This window comes from Erithacus rubecula, assembly GCF_903797595.1.
Source record: "Erithacus rubecula genome assembly, chromosome: 2".
In the NCBI taxonomy this organism is placed as follows: domain Eukaryota; kingdom Metazoa; phylum Chordata; class Aves; order Passeriformes; family Muscicapidae; genus Erithacus; species Erithacus rubecula.
The window spans coordinates 36,615,951-36,632,336 of NC_136685.1; the positions used below are offsets into that span (position 1 = coordinate 36,615,951).

Below are 16,386 nucleotides of genomic sequence, written 5' to 3' on the forward strand. Positions count from 1 at the left end.
ACAGAACCGTCACATCTATTTTTTTAATCTTCAAATACTAGGAATTAACTATAATGAAGTAAGAACAACAACAAAAAAAAAAGTTCCTAAGTTAAGAAATTCTATTTAATGACAAAGCCGTGTGTCTCCTTTAAGTCTTTTGTGAATGCTTTCTGAAAGCAATGCTGAAGCCAAGAAACAAGACAGGTTATCCTGAAATAGTATAAGCTCAAATTAAATAGCTGGCAAGGTAAAAAGATTAATGAGCCAGAACACACTAAACACACTTCTGATTCACAGCATCTATAATTTGAATGTTCCAAATTTCTATCAGTCTCACAGTGTTGAGATTCATAAGCGATGAAAACTTACCTGCTTGGCCGGTGGTAATACTGACAGCTGCAAAAAGCCTCTGGGAACGACTCAAGTCAGAAACCCCATTCACAGCTTCAACTTCAAACGTGTAGTTAGCATGAGCTAGCAGGTCCATGACAGTGACATAGTTATCTACTAATCCAGTTTGCTGGGGCATATATCCAATGTTACTCCCACAGGGAACACACTCGCCCTGCTCCCAGCTGCACCTCTTGCACAAAATGCGGTAGGTCACATCACTTCTTCCCCCATTGTCAGCAGGAGGACTCCACTCCAAACTCACAGTAGTCTGGTTGATATTGAAAATTAGGTTCTGTGGTGCAGATGGAGGTCCTACATAACACATAAAGAAGTCCGGGGTAATTACACAAAACCACAGCAGGACAAACAGGTAGCATTTTAATTACTGAGATAGAAAACAGTTGAAGCATTTTTCTTCACAGAAACATTTCATTCTTTTAGTGCAGGCTGCATAAAAGCTTTCTTGAACTCATTTGTTAAGAGCTTTATTTATTTTCCATTAAGACATCAGAATAACAATTGTCTGTATATTTACTGCAACCGATTTTAGCTGTTTCTCTTCTGTGTAATTAAAAGGAATGCTTAATATACCTTAAAGGTTCTCTTCTACATTTTTTCCAAATATGGGATTTATTCATGTTCTAAACATGCTGCACAAGCTGCATCTAGTCTTTTGTTATCAGCTCTGATATGCTTTACAGAGATATTTAGTTATGTTTTGGATTTAGGAGACTTCCACTATTTGAACCGCCAACCTGTGTTGGCCTATATATTTGCAGTTAGAAGGTTAAATCAGATCCAATTACAGTTCAATCAAAATGCACCTCCACAGAGGTTACTTTTCATTTTTCACATTACTAATTTTGGTATTATATCACATAATACACATTGTCTACAGCACTTTGGAAAGAAATGGGCCTGTATATATCTATCACAGTGAATTATGCACTTATGCAATATGCAATGTTTCTCAATGCTGTATCAAGCAAACTTGAAAATCATATTTATGCTGATTCTGTATTCACTGTCAACCATTTCTCCCTCTGCCTTTCAACTTCTTTTACCGTTGCAAATGTACTTTTCAAAGACAGGAAAAGCCAGACAAAACTACTCGCTGCAAGTGGCTGCACCTGGTTGGTTAAGCAACGTCCTTTACTATTAAGCTCATGACTCACTCACTTGTGCATGCGACATATGGTGGATCAGAAGGTGCTCTGTAATAGCTATCTTCACACTCGCATCTGGAAGATCCCTCCTTGTCAGAGAAGCTGTGAGTAGGGCAGCGGGAGCACTGCAGATCTTGTGAGGAGGATTTGTAGAACCCACGGCCACAAGCTAAAGGAGAACAAAACAAATAAAGATTTAGGTTTGCGTGGACTGCTATCCTGATCTCTTTTTTTTATTTCTGTCGCATGAGGTACACATTTCTGTAAACATTTAAACTGCCCATTCTGTTATGTTGGCTCAAGCAAGATAGGCTCACCATTACTTTTTCTTCAGATGATGCTGTTAATAATTTTGTGGCACTTTTATGAGGTCAAGTATATACTATATGTACCTCAACAGCTGGCAGTACAATATTCCAAAACAGAAGGTCACATAAATAAAAGAAGCATCCATTTTTCACCAAAGTGGAGTACAATAATGGTGTGAAATATCTGAATGCCTGCAATAGGCCTAAACAAAAGGAAAACACTCTTGAGATCTGCTCTAAGACCACTGAAGTGGTCTGAACTAGTAGTTTTGGAGCAAAATTTATTCTTTCCCTGATCTCAGAAACCCAAAGAAGTTGTAACCCACCAGCAAACTCTGATCCTGAGGGAAGAATGAGGCATTTTGTTTAAAAGATGATGCTGGTAAGAACACAAAGAGGAGGAGAGCAGACAGCATAAACTGCTCAATTAGTTTTTCCAGTTTCAGAGAAAGAGACAAGTAGGTTGAAATAAACTTATTAAAACTTTTTTTAAAAAAGACAAAAGGTAGACAATAAGAAACATGTATACAAGAGAATTTCTGACTTTGGTTTGCCCACTTTGAACCCAAGAAATTAAAAAAATGTGTTGTGTTACAACGCTGATGTTTAGAAATATTTCTTGCAGCTACTGCCACAACTCTCAAGGCAAAAACATACATAAAACACATCTACCATTAGACTTGCAAGCAGAGCACTGCAACCTAGACAGACAGCTTAAGAATGTATAAACTATGAGAACTGTAGGGAATAAGGAACAGGGAAGTGGGGATCAGACAACATTAACACTGAAAATAGATTAAGACTCAGTTTCAGCACTGAGATTACAGACAAACCTACAAACATTGTCAATGAGTGAAACAAAACACAAAACTCTCCAGAACCTTCTAATAAAGCAAATATATTTTCAACCAGACTATTTAAGTAATTTTTTTTTTTTTTTTAGTTCCAACCCTAACAGACAGTCTAACCTTCTTAAGCCATCACCTATATGCAAAGGAAAGGGACAGTGGGTGAAACTTTGTACTGGGTATCAAAATATTAAAGCTAGTTAAATAGTCATTCTGTATTCACAGGGAGAGAATTTACTTTGGTTACATTCATATTTGCTTGGATATTTTCTCAGAACAGAAATGCAAAGTATCAAAAGACACTGATATTTGGAACTGTTATTTCAGTTGTCTGGTACTGCAGTGATGGAAAGAGCATGAAAACAATGAACTTTAACCAAAGCTCACTAAGTCAATGAGGAGTACCTTTGACTTTAACAGCCTTTGGACTGGACCCAAAGTGCTAAAGCAACATGAGTCATATTAGTCTGATTAATTTTATGCAACAGAGAAAAAACCACAAATGCGGCAATACTTAAGACAACAGTAAATTAAAGCTGATGAATTATGTAAATCAATAGTGGATTACACCAGTAGGAAATTCAGGCTGTCTATTACTCTGTCAATATCCAAAGTTTTTAAGAAAAATATGCTTGAAATTGCCATAACATTTAGAGTTTGTTGTGCTGGAAAAACCCAGTGGATGTAACCTAAATTATTTGGCATAGCCAATTAGCAGGCAAAGCTAGTAACCTTTGATTTTGACAAAGAGGCACAAGAAAAGCTAGTCGTGCTTGTAAAATGTGCTATAGCTTGATTGTGCCACAGCAGCTGTTATATATGCTATTTAGAAAAGATAACAAAAAGAATTTTGGAGAAGCACTTTAGATAAACATGACCTGTGAATCCATAGCTGTGGCAAATTCAACTCAAAATTATCCTCTTATACCTTCATCCATTGTTCCAAAATTTTCTGACCAAAGCAGACAAAAGCTGAACAGATTTGTATACACGCACCTTAAGACATACATTTAAACTTCTGTCCACTTTTTTAGTGTTTGCAATAGAAATGTAGCTAAAATTACCAAATAATAGTTTCCTGCCTTTCTTAATTTGTCATGTTCCTGTTATACCAAACAAAATACTGGACAAATACACTGGAACTTCCAACATGCAGTCCTCTGCAAAGCAAAGAGCAACTTAAAAGGCAAAGATCCCTACTGCGTTTCCAGTCTGTCCTTCTCAGCAGGGAACATCACACGGCAAAGATGCAGAGAGTAAAATAAAGATTTCAGACAGAAATAACAAAATGTAAACAGAAAACTCCTTTTCAGTTTTGGTTTTTTTTTTTTTTCCTGATGACTTCATCAAGACATTTATATGCTTAGTCACTCACTATTTAAAGTAAGTGTGCATTTCTTATTAGAGTTCAAAGGATCTGAGTGTCTGTGACTAGTTTACATGACTGAAAGCCAATTATTCTCCCACACAGCATAACACAGGCAGCAGGTTCAGGCATTCAAATCATGCTACCATTCCATTAGCTTTTTGTCCACTAAGAGGCTTGTGATTTAATGACCATCCCTTTAACTTATAAATCCCAGAGATATAAGAGGCAGAATATTCCAGAACTGATTTTTTAACAGTATAAAACCAGCATTTTTAAACAGGTTTTTTAAAACTTTATAGTTCTTCTGAAAGGAGGGTATGCAGGGCTGTACACTATAATTAAAGGTACTAATTGGAGGAATACAACTAAATTATTCTGCCATCTTTCTTCATAAAATTAAATTTCTCACAGAAATTGTTTTTTTCAGGCTAGCAGAAGAATACTTGTAGTGCTTAAAAACTGGGTGCCTATGGGTCCTGATCTGTTCTTAATACATACCATTGTCCTTGCAAAGAAAATCACATCCAAAAACTCTACCACTTATGAAGGTGTGAGAACTTGCCAGTCAGCTACACAGCTAACAGATGGGAAAAAATCATTCAAAAATACTGGTTTGATTCTTTTTTTTCCTCCCTTTTTATCTTCCCTTGCCAAATTGCCATGGTGGATTTTTTTATTTTATGAGTAATTTAGATAGATTGTTTTGTTCTACCCTATTTTAATTCTAAGTATTTTGATTCAATTTAGTTTTTCATGTAGTATTTTTAAGATTACAGGGACAGGTGGTATAAAATCCCCACTGCTACTACCTCCATAAGGAACATTTAAAAATGTTAATTGTAAAATAACAAAACCAAACACATTAGCCAAACAACACTCAGAGCTGTGTTCATGCAAATCTAAGGTGATAAATACAGCTACTCTTTCCCAAAAGTATCTCATGGCAAAGCTTAAGGCAACTCAAACGACTTTTGATCACATCTATTTTAATATTTAATTTCATTAGAACAGGAAAGCACTCTTTAACTGCCTTTCTTCCTTATAAAGGAAGCCTTAATTATAAGTCAAGGCACAGAACTCAAGCAATGACAGAAGATAGGCAGGGAGATATAACTGGTGAGATGGCACTCTGATGTTGTAGCTCTAATCCCCATCCTTGCTGATTTGATTAAAATGTGAACTCATTTCATGTTCCTTAAACAAGTTAAGATCCAGCAGTAGTTTTGCAACTGAAGGGCTTCTGGGGTATGACAAAAGGCAGCACAGGGGTGTGGAGAAAGGCAAGAAAGGCAGCACAAAATGCAATTCTCTTCCATTCACTCTGTTGTGTCATTTACAGTTGCTAATTTAGGAGAACAGCTCTTCCCAGATGAAGCTCCATTTTGCTCAAACAGCTGCTCCAAAGTCTTACTTGTTACTGACAGCACTAAGACACGGAATAGCACCTACCTGCCTGACCTCAACCAGCTTAAAACAACACAATTAGGTTTTAATTCTTTCCCCATATACTACAAAATCAACAATAAATACAGAATAAAGGCTTGCTTCAGCCAAGGCGCAATTCTTCGTTTAGTATCTTAGCCTCAAAACCACCAGGGACTGTCCATCACTGACCCTCCCAGGGCTGACCAGCTCCTTGGACTTGCTCACTTGTCTGCAATAGCCATGGCAGCTTCTCCGAGCAAATCTTTTCACCTCCTCCATCAGAGATTTTTTTTCTTTGGGAAGCTGGCAGAGTTTCAGCATGAACTACAAAGACAAAGTGAACAAAATCTCTCGGATGAGAGAGCTTTCCTGGAGTTGGGGTTTGAGACAGAGGAAGCCCTAGATAAAGCTATTCTGGCTGTATACAATGAAAGACCCTCCAGAAAATCATACCAGCAATCTTCCTGGGCATGGAGTAAGTTGCTTGCTTCTGGAACATCCAGTGGCACTCAGCTGTGACCATGGGGTGTGGCACACGGCTGGGCACAGCTCCGGCATCGGTGCACAGTGCCCACCTGGAAACCTGTGTAGCATATGCCACTGCAGGCAGGGAATTTGCAAACATTTTTAGCCAGTATGTTTAGTATCCCTTAAGGGGCTATACAAATACTGTAAAGAATGGAATTTTGCAAAGCCAAAAGTAAATATTGAGGAATTAACACACTAACGAGAACTATGATGCCACTTCCATGGCATAAGCTGCTGACTGCACCTAATGGAGAAAAATAGCAGCTTCTCTGCTGTGAGCTCATCACATGCTTTAGTGGCCTGCTAGACATCAAACAAGGTATATGTTTCTTTTCATATTTATTTAAAAAAAAAGTCCAAGGACCGCCGGAGAAGGGAATGAAGGCAGATGCAGAGGGCAACAAACAGCAGTCTATAGTCCCACTTGTGAGGCAGGAGAAAGAAAAACAAGGATGTGTTAAGTACTATTCATTTTTATGTAGCCTTTTCACTATAAACACTGTGAGATTCATTATGTGTCTAGGATAACAAGAGAACTTAAATTAGGAACAATGATGGAAACACGGTGAGGGCTATGAGTGACGTATGTAACAACTGATGTTTATATAATCAAAAGAGAAAGAATAAACAGTTATAGGGCACTGACATATTAATCAAGAAAATTATTTGCTACTACAATAAACAATTTTAAAAAAAGAAGAAAATCTCCATTTTTCAAAGTGAAAGGCTTCCAGGTGGCCTATCAGTTTAAGACTTAAAGGCCACACAATTATTTCATCATGTTAGACTCTTGATTGAACATGGTTTTTAATACCTTTTGAGTTTATATGAAAATAATTAAAGAGGTGAATGCACTAATTACTGCTTGATCCTATTATAAAAAGTAGTCTGGTGTAAGAGGATAAGAATAAAGATGACATACTGTGCTAGCAGAGCAAGAGAGCTTGCCTATTTACTCTGGTCTGTGCACCATTACCTGGGTTTGCTATTACTAGTAAGCCTTAGTGGTGTGACAGTTTTATGCACACTAAGATGAAACTAACATTTAAAAAGCAACACTTTTTCAGAGTCAGTGTCAAAGGACGACAAAGGAGTACCCACAAATTTTCAACAAAATCAGTATTACCTATGAACTTGGGTACCTGGCTGGTCCCACTGAGAACCATGACAAATTGACTGCCCATCTTGGAAGGGCTCAGGGCTTCCCCGGGTTCCTCTCTTCACTTGAGTAAGTTGACTATATTATAAGTGATTCTATACACTGTATTTTTTCCTACCAGCAGCGAGTAGAATTTGTTTTATATCTGTGTGGGCATAACTCGCCATTTTTGTGATTTGTTTTCCATTATCTTAATCAACTCCCTACCTTTCTACCTTCTCCAAGCCTGAGAAAATTAAAGAGAATTCAGCTAACCCTCTTTTCACAGAAATGATGTATACACAAAGAGTGTGTGCAGATGTTTCCTGGATGAAGTTATGCAGCTGCAAAGACTTTATTAATTATAAAATGCAAAATGAATTGTTCTGTAATTGAAACTCTCTGGGGCTCAGATACATTTGAAAATTAGTATACATATATGTATGGCCAGGACATAGATGGATGCTGTTAGATTATTTATTACAGATGGATATTTTAGCTAATGAAAAAAAAAAAAAAAAAGCTGGTCTTTCTCCACTGGAGCTTTCAAATATTTGCTTCATATTAATGTCTATGGTTCCATAACTCAGGACTAAAAGCACAGCTTGCAGAAACTACTCCCACTGCTAGTGTTGCTGACCTCATCTAGGATGGACAGGTCTAGAATCTTTATTTTAATCCTATTGACAGTGCCTCAGTGGGAGTAATTATAACAGTCAGCCACAAATCCAGACCTCCTGTCACTGATATATTAGGACTTTTCACAACCAAAATGAACAGCAGACAAGGATAAAAGCAACATGGGGTAGTGATTATAGCAAGATTTGTCAACCCTCTTCTGTACTAACCTGCTACAAACACATGACAATTTGGTATGGGAGACATGAGAAATACAAAAGGTTTAACCTTTCACAGTGTCAAAAAATATTTTTTTAAAAAACATTTGGGGAGCATTGTTCTCTTATGAGATACTTGGCCAGTAGATCACATTGGCCAAAGGCACTTTTGAGCTGAAGTCTTTGAAAAGTTTAGATAAACTGAAAGCAGACCATTATAAAACAATTCCCAACTGCAGATTTCAATGTGAAATATTAGACATAAGAAATCCAGTAACAAAAAAGGACTTTAGAACCTCTGATCCCTTTTTTTAATAATTTGTGTATGTTCCAGTCATGGCTATGTTTGAAACTGTAAATTACTTTTATAGTGAGAGATGGCATCTGTTATGCCTTCTCTGGCACCTAATATATATTGTTTTATAAGGAGCTTAGACTGTGGTATTTTGTCTAACTACTATGCAATGCTAAATGTCTTACTGAAAAAGAAGTTTATTTTAGCTTGATTTTTAAACTGCAATAACATCTAAAGATTATTCATGTTTCAACTAAGGAGCTATGTTGTATATTTCAGTCAGAGTAAACTCAGGACTTTTAATGGTGCCTAAGCTACAGTGTGAATGACATATCTAAATAGGGTTGTCCCACGGCTGCATACCATCATTCACTTAATGTTTGTTGCTGCCTTTCAGGAATCTCTCAGACCTCATATTAATTTTCCAAGCCTACTATGTCCTTTTTTTCCAAAATCCTGCTAATGTCTTTCGAGAGATGTTCACATACTGCTGGTCACACAAACCGAGATCCAGAAAAAGAATTCTGGCTAAGTAGCAGTAACTTGCTCTGATTTTTCCCACTGAATGAAGTGAAAGCTTCACCTCTCCCCAAATCTGCTTAAAAAAAAAAACAAAACAAAACCAAAAAAAAACAAAGCCCCAAAAGTAAGCATGTCAGCATATGTGTCTTTTTAACTTATCTAGCTGCAAAGAAACATAGGCACCAAGTAGTACTATGCTGTTTTCCTGGCTAATTTCTAGACAAGGACAAGGTAATCAGATTGAAGAACATGTCCTACAAATCAAGGAATACCCAATGTCACTATACTGTAACAGCAAAATTACTTTGAATCTAATCATTCCGAATCAGTACATCCAAATGGCAATTAAAGACACGCTAGCATATTATGAGGAGAATTAAAATTAACTGGGTGAGTTTAAAGTTGTGCATTGAGGCTATGACATAATGTTTCTCTAAACTTGCAGTTTACAAGGATAAGGCATGTGCCTCCCACTAACTTTCCTGAAAATGACAAATATAAAACCACCATGAAAACTCGGGGAAATTAACATGTGAGAGATACAAAGACACTAAAAATGCAGAGGTATGTAACTCTGTTACAGAGCTCAAAACTGAAAGATGGATTAGAAAACTAAAGTAGAAGAGATATTCTGGCTTTCCTGATCATTCTTCTCCTATTTCTCCCCTTGTGTTCAACCATGCCCTTCCCTCAAGATAAGGTTTGCAAGGTGCCTGAGTAGTTTCTGCTTAAGAGTTGAGTGACAGCTCAACTCATTAGCCAGTTTGGGAGCAAATGCTCCACACTTTGTAGGATGTGGTATAGGTTCATCTCCAAAAACAAAAAAAGAATATATGCTTGATGTACTGTCAGCAGTAGAAATTTTATCTGTCTTCCTCAGAAGGTTCTCAACAAGTCAGAAAATTAATGAAGAAATGCACTTGATTCATAGCTTCTGTATCTTTAGGTTTTGGATATTGTTCCTTCCTCTTTTATTAAATGGTAATATTCATTGATAAACTTTTTAAAATTTTTACTATAAAAAGAATTTGTTAAAACTAAAGTGACTAAGAATTCAGGAAATCTAAAGCTACAAGCAATTTATGTTGCAAAAGTTATGATGGTCTGATAGGAAATTTGTGTGATTATCTAACTGAGAGCAGAGTAACACATCCCTGGATGCATCAGCAGACAACAGAGAACTGCTGCAACAAAGAAGAAATTGGCTGTGCAAACTTGGATGTAAGTGGTGCTTTTTCTATACAGATACACGAAAAATAATGCTAAATTTGTTACATTCCTGTAATGATTTTTTTTTTGTTGGGTTTTGTCTTTTTTTTTTTTTTTTTTCTTTTTACTTATATACTATTCAACTGTAATAGCTGTAAGAAAGTTTTTTTAAAAAACCAAAAACAAACAAACAAAAAACCACCCCAACCCAGTGTGACGAACTGAATACAACAGACTGTTTTCATTAGATTTTTCTCTAACTTTTTTGCTTCCCAATTCTGGGGCATAGCTCAAACAATGAAGCTTACACAATATTTCCACTTAAATTATAAACACTGAATTCATCAGGGACTTTTGACAGTGGCGATTCTGTGACTAAACTCTGATTTCACACATGTTTTGTAGAGCCATACCTTGTCTGGCCATACACAAAATTAACATTTTGAAGTGTCTAATGCACATTTGGGCTTTGGTGTTACAAATGTGCCTTAGGTATAGTTTCCTGTTGTTTTGCAAAGAGAATGAAAAATATCAAAAAAGTAATGAAAATAATGGAATTTGGGAAGGGGAGGGGCATGTATTTTGGGTTTGCTTGTTTTCTAAATAAAAAATACAGTAAAATTTGATCACTGACAAATAATTTGGAACATAATTTTAAAGTAATTTGAAAACAAATTTTTTAATTTCAGGCCAAAAATATTTCCATGGTCTTCTGGGTCTTCTTACCCGACTTTCCAATGTTGCAAAGGCCTTTGGAATCAACAACAAAGCATCTTTAACATATAGAACTGTGTTTAGTCTTGGGTCCCTCACTGCAAGGACACTGAGGTGCTGAAACAGGTTCAGAGTTGGTGAAGGGTCTGGAGCATAGGTCTTATAAGTAGCAGCTAGAGGAACTTTTTTTGAGTAGTTTACCCAGGAGAAAAGGAGGTTAAGGGAAGACCTTATTGCTGTCTACAACTGCATGAAAAGAGGTTATAAGGAGGTGGGGGTCAGCCTCTTCTCCTAAATAACAATCAACAGGACAAGAGGAAATGGCCTCAAGGTGTGCTAGAGGATGTTTAATTTGGTTATAAGAAAAAAAATTCTTCACTGACAGGGTTGCAAGCTTTGGAATAGGCTGCCCAGGGAAGGGGTTGAATCATTTTCCCCAGAGGTATTTAAAAGATGTGCTGATTTGGCACGTAGGGACATAGTTAAATGGTAGATTTGGCTGTGCTGGGATACGGATGATGATCTCAAGGGTCTTTTCCAACCAATAATTGTATGATTCTAGGATATTAAAGGAAAAAGTGCAGAGTGGAATCCAAATGTGAGGAGTACTAGATAGGACTTTTTTTTTCACTGTCCTATTGATTTTTGTTAAGAAACTGTGATTTTAGCATCTTTTAGCCTCGTTACCTCAAATCAAACAAACAAAGAGCGACGGTCACACTCTAAATAGCAACCTTATTACACAGCACCACTCCAACACAACTACAATATGACAACCTTTTATACAGAGCAGTGAACATGTCCCCCAACATGAATATCTCTAATGCCTAGTAAGTTCCCCACAGGCTCTCATTTCCCTTGCCAAATGAACATCCATAGTCTTGCCAGTACAGCTGTCAGAATCTTCTAATCAGAGAAGAATCACTGTGTTTTTTCACCAAACCTTACAAAAAAAAAAAAAAAAAAAAAAAAAAAAATCTAAGAAACCCTCTCACTCCTTAGTTACCCCTATTCTCCCTTCCTGGGAGCAGCAGGGAGAAAATTCAAGGAGAAGAAACATGAACTGATGAAGGGAAGATGCAATGATAGCTTTTCTGACAGAGCTCCTTCTAAATTACCATCAGAGGGATAACTGAAGGAGGTGTAAGTTTTGGTCTATCATTGAAATATGTCAGCTACATCTACCACTCAAGGAGATCTAAGTGTGCAGTATCAAGATTTGCAACTCGCCTTCCATCCTTTGGAGCTGTTCCTCAATGGACAAGTCTGGTGGCTGCAGGGGACAGATGGCTCATGCTGCCCCAGGAAGTGCAGATGCCTGCAGGCAGATTATTTCTCAGGCTGTCTACATTCTGCATCTGCCCCTCTGCAACCCTCCAGGAGAATCCACATCTTGACCTGCCTGCCTGACCCATCCATGGACAGGTATGGGTGGGAAAGTGTTGGCCCAAGACAGCTGGAGGATTCCAGGCCAAGTTTTCCTTCCCAGGATGCCATGAAGTTCACCTAACACTTGCCTCTAAAAACCTAAACACTCAGAAAGTCTGTTTTGCTCAAATGTTCAACGCTGATGTCCAAAAATAAAATGTAGAACATCTATGCTGACAAAGGAGTTCCCCAACAGCAACTTACTTCTGCAAAATATAAAAATTTATTATGTGGACAAGATAATTCATATATCACTGAAGCCTTATGTACAAAACCTTGTGACATACCATTGTAAAACTAACTTTTGTGCTATTTTATTGGTTCCTCAATCCAGTTTACTCTATAGCCATAAGTGTCTGTGAAGGCACTAACATGCAAAATTGAGTAGAAAGTGGAAAAGGAGTAGAAACATGCCTCTCAGCAACAGTGTTTAATCAATGCATTAATAAAATGCAAAGTCAGTAAAAATATAACCTGAGTAGCTTCTTGTACTTCTGTTGAGAGAACAGCACTAAGCTAAATCATTTTGTCTATCTTTATGCCAGATTTCCTCTTCACACAGATTATTCCCTCCAAAAACCCCAAAAATCCTGTCGTACAGTTCTCCAGATACCAATAAAATTGAACACTTTCATATGCAAGTCTCAGATAATCTAAAATCTTTTCATGAAACCATTTCAGCCCCCATGAAATAATGAAGGTCTTTTGGGGGAGTCTCAGGTCTGTCTCAGATCTCCTGGCTCAAGGATAAAGTTCTCTGTAAAGCAAGGGTGCAAATGAATCTGTTCTATTTATTCTTGAGGCTTTGAGGCAGTCAACTTGTTGTGGATGTTTAATTTAATTTAACTGTAATGGTGCCTAATAATTGGCTGGCAAGAAATAAATCTGGAGGGCTTTCTTGTGAAATAGAATAGAAGCAGGCATCTCTATAAGCTTTCCAATTGAAATGAAGTTAAAATAACTTAATAACACTTTTTTTTGTTTCCTTTGGACAATGACCTACTATTACCATTCCAGGCCTCAATCCAGAAAAAAATTTTCACAGGTTTCTGTAATGCATTCCTCAAGGCCATTATTATACAGCAGGCAAATCCATCCAAACAAAAGACCAACTTCTAAGAACCCACAAGAGAGAAATTACTCCACTTCAGCACAACAGTGCTATAGAATCTAAAAATAACTTTACTTGCATATCCTGGTCTCAGATATTTCTACATTTAATGCTGATTGTCCTACTTACGCAGAAAAAATATGCTCATGCCTTTGAATGCATTGTGGTGCTTTTGAAGGAACTTTAATGCAAAAAAGCAACTGTTCTCCACAGCTACATTTGGCTTGGAATGGGAAGAAACAGAAATGCTGCCAGAAACGTAACAAAAAATACACTCTAATTTCTTTAAGAAAGGATTCCCTTCCAGGTTCACAGAAGACAAAAAATTCATCAGTGCACAAACTGGAAATTTAAATGTCTTTGTAAGAATTTAGCTATAATCCTTTAAAATAAAAATGGATTTAACCCCTTTATCTAAAGATTAGACTGTCAGTTTATTAAGAGATTACAAACACATAACTCCCCCTTAAATGAAAAAAAAAAAAAAAAAAAAGGAAATTCATTACTATAGTAATTCACAGACATGAAATTGAACTGGAACAAAATATAAAGAAACTTCTGGGTTTCAGTAAGCAAGTGGTAAGAAAAAAACATTGCTAATTCCGACAGATTTATCTGTACCAGTTTTTATGATAAAACTCCTTGGATTCACACAATGCTTTAATTCCAAATAGTACAGCATGAGTTGTGATACTGTGAAATGAAGTTGTCTTTACTAATTGCATACTATGAACAGAAGTGTGTCTTACAGCAGAGAGCATATCAAATCTGCCTGACTGATCCTTATGATTTGAAAATGTCACTTTCTACTAAGCACAGAGAAAATAGGGAGGGGCAATAAAGTCGCTCAAAGATAGCAGCCATCCAAAAAGATAAAGAACACGCTGAGGAAAAGCAGACAACAGATTGCAGAGACAGAACAATCACAGATGGAGGCCAGGTGGGTGGGTCAAACAATTTTTTTATAAAAGGTTTATTTTCATATTTAAACAGTACCCCGTTGTGTAAATGTTCAGCAAAGAACTGATAAGAAAATGGATTTGTAAGTGTGTTTGAACAAACAACATGTCTTACAGTCAAGAGGGTCTTAGTCGTATATAATTAAGGGATAATGTGCATGGCTGAAGAGTGTATGATACTGCAAGTGATTAAACACCACTGCAAAACAAAGGAGTTAGATAACCAAGGAAGCTTTGTGGAACCAGCATGATGCAATCTCAAAACATGAACTCTATTTTTGTTAAAGAAGACAAGAGGATATTTATCTAACCAGACAAAAGACTTTTTTTCACTGAAAATGCTGTTCACTTCCAAGCTGCTTTTGCCATGCAAGCACACTAACTAAGATTATCACACTTTCTGTTTCAGTGTACACTACTATTACATTTAATCCTTTAAAACCCCTAAGAGAACAGCTCTGTGTACATGCAAGACCCATAGAACTGTGGAATCACAGTTCTCTGCAAATTCCCAAAAACTTACTGGCATTAGTCAGCTAAGTAATTACAGCCCCGAGGGCTTGAACTAAACCCACTGAAGTAATAGGTGTCTTGGACAATGGATGACCTGTATAATGCAATAAAGACAAGGCAAACAAGGAAGACTGAACATCCATTGAGACCACTGGTATTTCATAGTAAAGACTGCAGTATAGACACATGAACAATCTTTGTTGCAACTGCCCAGCCATCAGGTATATTTTCAAGGATACTAATATTCCATAACATTTACCAAATTTTAAGGGCTTAGAAATGTAGAATTTCTATTTTTGACGTTTTGTTATTAGAATTTTTTTATTTATGTCTTGGGTTTCAACTTGCGAAAACTGAAAAGGAATAGAAAGAATGCCAATATAACACTAATGCATCCACATTCACATTTTTGTTTGAATACAGAGTGTACTTTTGAAGGGATTTCCCAGTCCTCCATGCTTATTGTGTTTTGGTTCCCATCACATAATCTCAGAGCAAGTGAACAGGTTTGTTTTCAGAGGAAAATAACAGGAAGATGTGCTCCAATAGTGAAACTTATGTGTTCCAACTACAATTGGATCAGAGTAGACCTACTACAAATAACACTTTCCTGAAAATTATTTAGTGTGAACATCAAGTCCTCAGGACAAACTGTTTTGCTCTACAGTTCATTTCTATTGCTCTATTCTCCTTGATAGTGACACTAACATGAGGGGAAAACAAGAATTCCTTATTTAGAGAAGCTTTAATTGTTGGCTTTGATTGACGAATCACTACTTAAAATATCTTACAGACGCAGAGGTGACTCAACATCCTAATTGTGAACAATTTGTATCTCAAATGATTTTTTTGTGCAAGTAACTCTTCAAACATCTCAGTATAGTTTGTTAGAAAGACAAGTTTATAGATGTTGGTTCTTCAGTGCTCAAGAAACTGCACAATTATTTGAAAAAAGAGCAAGATACTGAAACAAAAACAATGAAGGAAGCAACTTGTTATACTCACAAGCAATAAGAAAACAGAAAAAAGCTGGTTTATCTAAGTCAGTGGGGAAAAATCCCAAATTTTTATCAAGTTCAGTAACAGGCAAGGAGGCCCAGTTCATCCTTGCCTAACACGTTTGCAGCTCCCAATAGAAACCATCCATGTTACAGAAGAGCCCTTGAAGCCCATGGCAAAACTCAGTTTTCCACTTAAGGCAGAATTTAGGGCTTTTAATTAGGCAGCTCTATTCAAAAATCATTCATTTATTCTCAAAAGGATGCACTGCCAAGTAAGAAATAAAACACATCTCACAAAGGCGTGAAAGTCATGGCAATGGCCCAGGGGACAGAAGATACTGTCACTGACAAAAAGCATTCCCTGGTATCTCCCTGGCCTCTAATGCATTTCCATCTTCATTTCTACTATGCTACCTGAAAACATACTGGCTAGTATTGCTCTCCTTCTGCCCCAGTCTTGCAATTTTCTGCATTAAATACTTAAATAGAGTTTTTTCCTGAATGAAAAAGATCAAGTAAACTTTAATTGAAATTAATTTAAGAAGAAAAAAAAAAAAAAAGATGGAACAAATTCAGAGAGCAGAGTGGCTGTTGAGGTCCACTAGAAAGTGAGGAATAGGGCTGAGCAATGGGAAACAAAA

At 36.8% G+C, this 16,386-nt stretch overlaps 1 protein-coding gene across 6 annotated transcripts in view; it reads right to left on the reverse strand.

Moving 5' to 3' along the window:
• The window catches only part of EPHA7 (EPH receptor A7), a 151,925-nt gene that overhangs the window by 96,880 nt on the left and 38,659 nt on the right, over window positions 1-16,386 (reverse strand). For all 6 annotated transcript variants that reach the window (XM_079297712.1, XM_079297711.1, XM_079297709.1 and 3 more), the window contains 2 exons: window positions 1,555-1,710; window positions 352-687 (listed from right to left, as the gene is read on the reverse strand). In XM_079297712.1, the coding sequence (XP_079153838.1) occupies window positions 352-687; window positions 1,555-1,710 (492 nt within the window). The remainder of the gene's footprint in view (window positions 1-351; window positions 688-1,554; window positions 1,711-16,386) is intronic.